The sequence below is a fragment of the Leishmania major genome, chromosome 20, assembly GCF_000002725.2.
Source record: "Leishmania major strain Friedlin complete genome, chromosome 20".
NCBI lineage: Eukaryota > Euglenozoa > Kinetoplastea > Trypanosomatida > Trypanosomatidae > Leishmania > Leishmania major.
Genome location: NC_007261.2, coordinates 465,225 through 474,837, shown reverse-complemented (window position 1 = coordinate 474,837; position 9,613 = coordinate 465,225). Strand labels below are relative to the sequence as shown.

General features: G+C 63.6%; 1 protein-coding gene across 1 annotated transcript; it reads right to left on the bottom strand.

The window, feature by feature from the left end:
* Positions 1-2,038: 2,038 nt before the first annotated feature.
* LMJF_20_1080 (conserved hypothetical protein) lies at positions 2,039-9,361 on the bottom strand (the record flags this gene model as incomplete). The annotated part of the gene is made up of 1 exon (XM_001682808.1): positions 2,039-9,361. The coding sequence occupies one exon, from the start codon at positions 9,359-9,361 to the stop codon at positions 2,039-2,041; it is 7,323 nt and encodes a 2,440-aa protein (XP_001682860.1).
* Between the last annotated feature and the right edge of the window lie 252 nt (positions 9,362-9,613).

Here is a 9,613-nt window from a genome sequence, read left to right as displayed (position 1 = left end):
CGCTGCCTGTACGCCGTAGGTGAAGAAGTCTCTCAGCTCTGACACCTGCAGGATGGGTGCGGCGCAAAGAAACTGCGGCCCCGGGCCTTTGTCGGCATCGTCGCTGTCGCACGAGTGCTGCTTCGCCTCAGCTGCGTCTGTGACTGTAGGGAGGGCCGAGCTGACGGAGCTGCGAGTGGGCAACGAGCCCAATGAGGAAAAGCAGCAGCTGTGGCGGTGTACCGTGATATCTGCTCCATGCTGCGGATGCTGCTGCCGCACTGGCAACCCTTCCCGGTCATCTGCATCGCCGGTGTCATCATCATTGCACAGTACCCGTGATGGCATTGTGAGCTCGAAGGTGGGAAAGGGGCGGGTGCTAGCATTGATGCGCCCCCCTGACGCAGTCGATGAAGGTAACGTGGCTCGCTCGCGGCAGCGCTGCGACAGCCCTATATCCTCCTCGTCAGACACACACGTCACACTCCGCAGCGGCTGTTCGCTTCGCTCACGGCCTTTGTGGTGACTTTGGCCTCCGCCTCGTCGCCTCCGCGGTGGTGGCGGCGAGCCTGATGTGATGACTACAACGCCGTCCAATGTGCGAGACGCTGTTGCTATTGTCGCCGCTGGCGGCGTCAGCGTAAGCTTGTGGGATAGCGTGCTCGTCAGCCCGACACTGGCATCCTCGACAACTATCTCGACGGGGCCCTCTTTTCCACGATACGAAATCGAAAAATCAGAGCTGTCACTACTGCTGCAGCTGTATACGCTTTCAGTTACGAAATCGATGTCAGCCTTCCGCATTGCATCCATGCGTGCCGTGGCACTTTCTTCGTCTCCGTGGTCAACAGTGGATACCGCGCTCGCATGCACTGAGGGGGCCGCTGCGCAGCGACCGCGGCCTCTGCCTTTGAGCTGCCTCGGCGCCGCGTTCGGTTCATCTAAGATGCACTTCCCTAGATTCTGCGTTCTATCTTCAGTGGTCATCGACGAGGGCCGTGCCGGCGCCGATGCTGTACACGCGGGAGCGTGTCGCACCTTCCGTGGACCACCAACCATGGATGAGGGCGCGACAACCGTTGGCTACTGGACGAGCGATTCGGAGCGAGCTTATCTTGTATGAATGCAACGGAACGGGTGTGGCTGCGTGTCTATCTCCACGGGCGTGCGCGTCATGAGGAGAGCCAGAAGTGCCACCGTGTGCGGACACCGGCAGGCGCACGTCGACGCTGTGGAGCCAGAACGAAAAGTAAACGAAAGGAACGAAAAAGAAGAACAGCGACGAGCGGTGAGGCGTGCGCCTCCACCAACACCGCCACGGGGGCACCAGCAGGAGGGGCTACGTGATGTGCCACACTGCACCCACACCCAACTCGCACACCCACACAGAGAAGCGAAACGAGTGACACGCTGCAGACGCTGCTTATGCGCGGGCGCAGCAGTGGCACATGCACGAGTATTTCCTTTTTCGTTGGTGCGTGCCGGTGTGCGGTGCAGTGTATGGGATGCCACACGCGTGTCGGGCGGTCAGCAAGTACAAGCGCACACAGCAACGACACACACAAGCCATTACATCGGGAACGCCGAAGGCATGAGAGAGCGAGAGAGGGCAGGAAGGATGAATAAGCGCGTCAACACGCACCCACGTAAGAGGTAACGCAGGGGTGGTGGTGGTGGTGGTGGTGGTTTGCCCGCCTCCACTCTTGCCGTCTTCACTGCCGCGTTACACTGGGCACGCCGACCTGAGCATCAGACACCACTCTACTTGAGGAAACAAACAGATGTCTTGGCAAGAAAGGAGGGTCATCTGCAGAACGGAGTAGGGCATAGGCGTGAGGGGTGGTAGTGGTCGTGGTGGTGGACGGGTCTGTTGTGTCAGCAGTACATGCAGAGTCACAGCCACATGCATGTAAGAAAAGGTATGGAGGCTCTCGAACTAGAGCAGTTTTTTTGCTGCCTTCTTCGCGGTCCCCACGGGTGCACCCCCCAAAACATGCACCCGTACGCACAACCGTGCAGGGAATCCTTCGCATCCGTGAGATGCCCCGCGCCCCTGCGCTCAGTTGCCCTTCCACGTTTGTGTGATGGGGACACCGCACTTCGGGCACTCCTGCGAGTACCGCAGCCACTCCTCCATGTGGTGCACGTGACCGCCATGCCCACAGGATCGAAGCCAGAAGAACATGCCCTCCACAACTTCTTCGCAGATGACGCACGTCATGGCGCAGCGGTTGTGGCAGCGCCGACACGCCGCGTTGTTCGCGGTGGGGTTCGCGTCGCGCCCGTCGCAGCCAACGGCGGTGCGCCGCTCGGGACGACGGGCCATGCCCACACCGGCACCCGCAAAGTGCGACTCTTCCCCTTCGTCGGCGTTGCCCCCGTCTCGCTCAGCGTCGGGAGCACCGTCGACAACGTCGTCGAGGCTGCGACGGCTGTGACGGGAGCGGAGACGCGTGATACGTCGGTTGTGCTGGCCACGCGGCAGCAGGCGAGAGGAAGAAGCAAAGGCAGACTGGGGACATTGCACCAACAACGCTGCCGGGCACGCTGCTGCGCTCTCGCCGGCGGCGCCTGCGTTCAGGTGCGACCTTCCGGTTGTACTGGCACGGCTGCTGCTACCGTCCAGCCGCGGCTCTCGGCCAATGACTACCTTCTCCAGAGGGGTCGCTTCATGGAGCGGATCGACGGCCGATGCCGCACGCTCATTGGTGCTGTGTTCGGAGGGCAAGCCGACACCCGAGCAAAAAGGCGATGCGGGCCTTCCATCAGCTAGCCTTGCCCCAGGACCATCATCGTCCGCAGCGACCGAAGGGCTCGAGGACGTCGGTGACTCCACTGACGGCGTTGTCGCGACAGACGACGAGTCACCACCGTCCCTGTAGTAGTGCGCTTCCGATCCACATCGAATTGCCGCCGAAGCGTGCTGGTGTTCGCCGTGTCCCTTGCGCCGCGACCGTCGCATGCCGGCACTTATCGCCGTCTTGGCGCTGCTGACGCCGCTGTTGCTGTTGCTGTCGTCTCCTTCCTCTTCGCTGCTGCTGGTGTGGCGGCCACGACGCGCGACTAGCTCGTACAACCGCACTGCGGCAGGAACGGCGTCCTGCTGGGCTCGGCTCCACAGCTCCGCCTTTGAGCAGGTACCGCAGTACACATAGGTCATCTGCTTCTCGTACGCGATGTCCGCAGCGCGCGGCAGCACCGGGTTCGTCGGCTCGCGAAAGATTTCCGGCATAACGAGGAGGAGCTCGTTGAGCGGCACGTAGAGCTGGCGCGCGTACAAGTCTGCGGTGTAGGTCTCCAGCCATTGAAGGGCGCGTATCTTCCACTCCTCCGGCGCGCAGTAGTCCGGTGTGGCGCACAGATCCTCAGCATTCCGGGCGTTCATCCACGCACCACTCACCCCTTCCAAGTCCGCGTAGGCATTGCGCGACTCCGGCGTTATGCCACCTGCGGCTGCCCCTTGCCTAACGACAGCGCGGCTACCATTGGCGTTGTTGTCAGACCGGTGCAGAGCCTGTGGCGTGTCGTTGAGACGTTGTGAGCTGTTGTTATGGCTGCGCGAGGGAAGACTGCTTGAGGCCGAGGCTCGCAACCAACCTCCTCTGCCAAGATTGCCGACCATATCGGATCCCCCCGTCAGCCGTGGTGCACCACCGCCGCCTGCCAGCGTTGCTATCGAAGAGAAGCCACCCACAGGTGAGCTGGCATTGCCGGCGCGGTCTCCCGGCTCAGTGCTGCCTCCCTTCACAGAGGAGAGGGTGTCGACGCTGGCGGATGGACGCAGATGCGGATGAAGTTGCTTACGAAGGTGATGCGAGGTTAGGTTAGGGGAGAGCGGCATCAGCGGGCACCGAAGAAAAAAGAGGCAGAGCTGACGGAGCTCATCCACCTCTTCCAGCGGCGGGATCTTGCCGTCGGTGGCGTCTTCGCCGTTGTCGCTGTCTGTGACGTCACTGACACAGTGGAGGCCGATTCGCGTTCTCCCCGCGCCGACGTCGTCGTCGTCCATCGACGGGCTTCGTAGCGGCGGCGCAGCGGTGCTGAGGAAGGGGTCAGCCGCGGCCTCTGAGGCGCCCAGCCCACCTCTGCCGCCGCCTTCTCCTTCCACCGCTATCCCTGGAGCAAGCGCGGCAGCGTGCAGTCGGTGACTAGGCCCTGCATTGCTGCGAGGGCTGCTCTCCTGCGGTGCTGCGGCACGGTGTCTGTCTCGCGCACCAGCGCTACTGTCACGGCTCACTCCACTGCCAACGTGGTGTCGACGGGCGCGTGCTTCGAGAGCCATCGCGTAGGTCGCCTCCGCGACTTCGCTGTGCAGGCGCCACCAGAGGCAAAAGAGGATGTACAGAACGAGGCTGTACTGCACGTCTCCCATGAGCGATGCGTATTCAAGCTGCTGTGCAGTGATGGATATGATGAAGGAGACGTGGTGCGAGCGCCAGGCATGAGCGGCAGCGCGCCACCACTGCGCACGCGGATCGCAGGCGGCCGCGTTCGACAACTCTGCAGCGAGTGCGGCGTCCGCGTGACCCACCTCGACACCTTCTGCGTCATTCAGTGTCGTTGCGGCGTCGCCAGAGGACCACGCGGGACTGCCAGACACGTCGACCCCACTGCCGTCCCCGCCTTGCGATGGGCGCCGATTTGTGTGGGCACCGCCGCTCGCGGAACCGGCACAACCGGCCTCCCAACGCTGGCCCATCATTCGCTCACAGATGCGCGCGTTCTCTTCCATCATGGCTGCGACCTTGTCATCCACATCCTCGTGACTCGGCACCGGTACTCCGTATCCCCAGTCGACCATGTGAGTCGGACCAGCACTCGGCGCGCCAGAACGCACGCGCGGGGGCCCACGTGCGCTGCTGTTGCCCACACAACGTCGCTCTCGGCCAGCTGCGACACCGGAGTAGATGCCGCCAAGCTGTGGGCAGTACGGTTCTGTGGTCTGCCGCTGCTGCGGCCTCCACTCGACATCTTGGCGACCGCCTACGCTGCTGCTGCTGCTGCGCCACAACGAGCGCGGGAGAGCGCTCGAGGTGTGGGGGTCGTGCGCTGCTGCTTCGCGCGAGGAAGTCTGGGAGCGGGCAGGGCCTCGAGGCTGCGCTGTAGGCATAGGATCCGCTCTGTGCGGCGCCGTATCATCTGCCGCCGCTAACGCCTGCGCCGCCGCCTCGGCGTCCGTGCGCTTGTGCCGCAGGGCTTTCATGGCCAGCGCCAGCTCGTAGCCCATGTCCCACTCGAGTGCGAAGCGCACGAAGGCGAGCTGCTCCGCTTGCTTCTCCGGGTACGACCAGCCGCACACTGCATCGCTCAGCACAAAGCTCTCCACGGCCACGGTGACGACCCTCTGCGAGGCTAGATAGGCATGCGCTGGCATCAGCTGCGAGGCCGCGTTTGCCGAGCGCGTGGGCACGACGGTACCGCCACACAGGCGACTTCTCACCGGGGCCGGTATCGAAAGCGGCAGCAGCGGTGGAGAGGTGGTGGCTGTTTCTGGCTTGCGCTCCGCGCTAGCGGGGCACGAGGCGGAAAAGAACAGAACTGTAGGCAGGTCATGGCGGACAGCAGAGGCGGCCGCCAACGTGAGCGAGTTGTCGAGGCTAGCAGGTGCCACTGAGAGAGGCGCCACGCTAGCAACCGGCGCTGACGTCTTAGCAGCGCTGGGAGAGAAGCGTGACACTCGCGGTTCTTCACTGCGATTGCACTTCCCCCGGGCCTTGCAGCTGCCACCACTACCGCCGCCGCTGCACACGCGCACGCACTCATTCAGCAGCGGGAAGAGTTGCGTGAAGACCACGCCGCTGCCGCCTCCGACGCTGTCGAGGTCACCGGGCACCGAGGGAAGAGCCCCGAGAGAGGAGCTTGTGAGCAGGAGTGAGGAAGGGCTGGGCCCACCACGACCGCTGCCGACGCGTTGCTGCTGTGGGGAACATGCGGAGCTCACGGAGGCGTTGGCGCTCGTCGATGCGCCAGGGTACGCAGGGAAGCTGTGTGCCGCTGCCGCGTGTACTTGGGCAGCCAGCGCTGTCGGGGCAAGCTGGTGTGGACTTCCACAGCTGCTTCTATTGTTGTCGATGGGTATGACGCTGATCGGCGATGTAGCTGTGGACTGAGCTGGACCAAGACTAGATGAACCGTAGGTACCACTACCACAGGCCGCTCCACAAGGTGGCAGCTGACGCAAACGCAACGGAGGCGGGGAGGCAACGGCGACATCGTCTGACGATGGTACAATACTCAGGCTCGGAGTGACGTCAAGCACTCTAGCCAAGACCGCAGGGCGGTCGTCGCCAGCGTTGATGACGAGAGCTGTATCTTCCACCTGCGAACGGCCTGGCGAGTGAAAGATGCACTGATCACGGGGTTCGCTGGACCGGTTGCGACTAAATTGCTCGCGCCATGAAGAGTCCAACAGTCGCTTGATCCAAGCGACTGCGGAGGATGTGCGAGAGGAGCTGCAGCTAATGCGTTCAGTAGCCGCCGCTGCCTCTTCTTCCACATGCGTCACCTCGGGATACGGAGAGGAGACGTGGCCGCTCGCCTCAACATCCCTCACGGACTGACCTTCCATTCCTCCATCGTGATGGACGCCGAGGTAGGGATGGGGCGAGGCGCTGCTGACACCGCCGCCAGCGCCCGCATTGCTGGCGTGGCGCCTCGGTTCTCGGGAGTGCTGCGGGGAGACCATTCCCGCCTCGCTCACGTCCTCCAGGCTCCACTGCGGGTGCTGGGGGAGTCCGATGGCGTCGGCCGCGGTGCCGTCTCCCCAGATCGCCGCTACGGGCATCTGCCGCCAACCAGTCGACGACGACGGGTTGGCAACCGAGCATCGCCGCGTCAGCATTCTGCACTGCGGGCTCGGCGGCGTCGAGTTGGAGTCTTGCGACGACGTGGCTCGACCGCGGAGGCCGCCCGTCTGCGTGAATGGCGAGCGTGGGCGGCGCGACCGCTGCTCCTGCAGGGCCGCGAGGCCACTCGACATGCTGGGCCCAGTGGACGGAGTGATGCCGGGGAGCTGGTGCCGCCTGCTCGTCCACTGCTGGCGTAGTACGGCTTCCTTTGACACTTGAATGGCAAGACGGCGGATAAGCTGCCCGCACTCACGTCGGATCATCTGATGGTAGTGACGCCGCAGGGCCGCGTTCGTGTTGCGAATGGTGTAGGAGTGTCCGAAGAGGTCGGACACGATGGAGGTAGTCGGCAGAACGGTGAATGTGGTGAGTAGATCCGCGTACGGGTCACGCACATACGCCGGTAGCATAGCCAGGCACGCCTCTCCCTCTGCGATTCGCTTGCTGTACGGCTCGCCGAGTTCATCTCTCGACTTGGAATCAAGCTGCTGGCGTAGCCGGTGAAGCTGCTGCTGTTGCTGTTGCTTCACTGCCCGCAGCTGCACCCGCTCGGCACTGGTCATGACAGAGTCTTCTGGAAGGCTGTTCAGAAGGCTGGTGCAGACCACGTCGCCGCTCTTGAAAATCGTCACCAGTGTCAGCTCATTGAGCCACGCAAAGTCGTTCGACTCGTTGGTCGTAGTGTCACCGCGCGGGGCGAGGTGCTTGACGACGCACACAGGAAAAAAACCGTTGGTGGCATCCCAGATGGAAAGGTCTGTGTCGGTCGTCATCGCCGCCGATGCGAACCATAGCTGCGAGTGCAGCAGGTCAACCCAGGTGAAGGCGCCAGGGGCGGATGGGACAGTTGAGTTGGGCAAGTTGCACGCCGCCAAGAGCGCCTGGGCAGAGGGCGTGAAAGACATGTAATGGTGCCGCTTCGGCTCCGTGAGCCTTCCCATGGATGAGGGTCGCCATCGTATGCGGCTGATGCACACGTAGTTGTCGATATGGGGCAGATACGGCTGCTCGACGAGATACGACGACGTGCTGGCAGGAACCATCTTGGTCATGAAGCTTGCGTCTGCACTTTCAGGGGCAGTGGCAGCAGATGCTAACGCCGACGAGGCGGCGAGTGAACTTCCTTCGGGCTCTGATGAGGTGGCGGGTACCGCTGTCGCTGCGGCCGTGGCGACCCCGGACAACCACGCAGCGGCGGCGCCACCGACAGGCATGACCTGCAGGAATGATATGCGTGTGTCGGGCTTTGTCTTCTCGCGGCGGAAGCACACGGCGAGAAGGTCGGAGAAGATGGGGTGGAAGGCGACGGACAGGCCCGGACCGCTAATGTCGAAGCACCGCTTCGCTTCCACTTGACGACGCGAGTAGAGAAGCACCTGCCCGGTGTTACCGCACTCCGTGACCACGACGATGAGATCGGGGTTGGACGGTGAGAAGGCGATGTCTCGAACGACGCTGCGCGTGTTGTGCGCCGGCGGTCGCAGCACCAGCTGGGGCGCGTAGACGCGCCAGCCGTCCGTGGGTACCTGCCACACCTCAAAGTGGGTCGCTGGAGAGCTGAGAGCGAGAGTGTAGGGGTGATGCGGATCCCAGACGATCTTCTCCACTCGCATGTACGTGATGTCGATGTTCAGCTCAATCAGCTCCTTCGCCAGTGGTCCCTTCAGGTTCCGCACAGCATGGGGCAGGTTTCTGGCCGCAAACCCCGTTGTGGAGAAGCCTGAGCTGGTCGGTGTGGAAAAGCTAGTCTCGTGCGGCGCGCTGCCTTGGGAGGCGGAGGCGGCGCTGTAGGAAGGGGAGCTGACTAGTGACGCGGAGGCAGGTGTGTAGAGCCCGGAGCTACCGCCCAGGCTGGTCGTCGAGGCTGCCGGTGTGATCCCCCCCGAGACGCAGTCGAGGTTTGCCACGACCGCCATCGCCGTCGAGCCGCCGCCAGCAGCCATGGCGGAGGTGAGAGTCTTGCCTTTGTACTGCGAGCGCGTCCACTGCTGCGGGAGGTATGTACCGTCCGCCTTGAACTGGATGGCGTCGAGGAAGATGGTCACTGTTCGCGCCGGCTGAATGAAGGCCAGAGAGGCCTCCTCAGTGCTCGGGTACCACGCGACGCTCTCCACCTTGTTGAGGCCGCCGAAGACACCGGTATTACGCATCAAAAACGGCGCAGGCCCTACCGGCGGCGGCGGCGATGCAGGGAGGTCGGACGAGGCCGCGGTGCCGAGGGAGGCGTGAGCGCGCTCGCTGTCTGGTGGCGTGACTGCATACGTGTTTGCCTGTTGCTGCTGCTGCTGCCGCTGTCGGTGCTGCCGCACTGCGGCCGCCACGTCGTGGCCCACTATTGCGATCACCTCCACCACGTGAACTTGACGTGTGCTACCGATCGCCAGCGCGCGAAAGCTTGGATGGTAGTCGAGGCAGCTCAGGCCCTCGCTGAGGCGCAGGTGGTTTGACAGGCCCGACACGGACATGCCGCTTGTGAGCGTACTAGAAGGCCCGGCCGATGAAGCTGCACCGCCGTCTCCTGTCCCTCCGGCCATGGCGATCGCCGAGGGAAGAGCGGGGCACGGGATTGTGCCATCGAGGCTGCACCGATATAGTGGCGGGGAGGTTCCGCTAGCCCCCTGTTGCTGATGCTGCTGAGGTGAAAGGGAGGGGCTTTGGCCACCCGCCCCGCCCCCTCGAGCCGCACCTGCTGACCGAGTGGCCACGTTCACCTGAAGAACGGAGGGCGGGCGGAAGGGAGCGAGTCCGGGGCGCTTGAAGGTGGCGATCGATGGAGAAGTGATGCC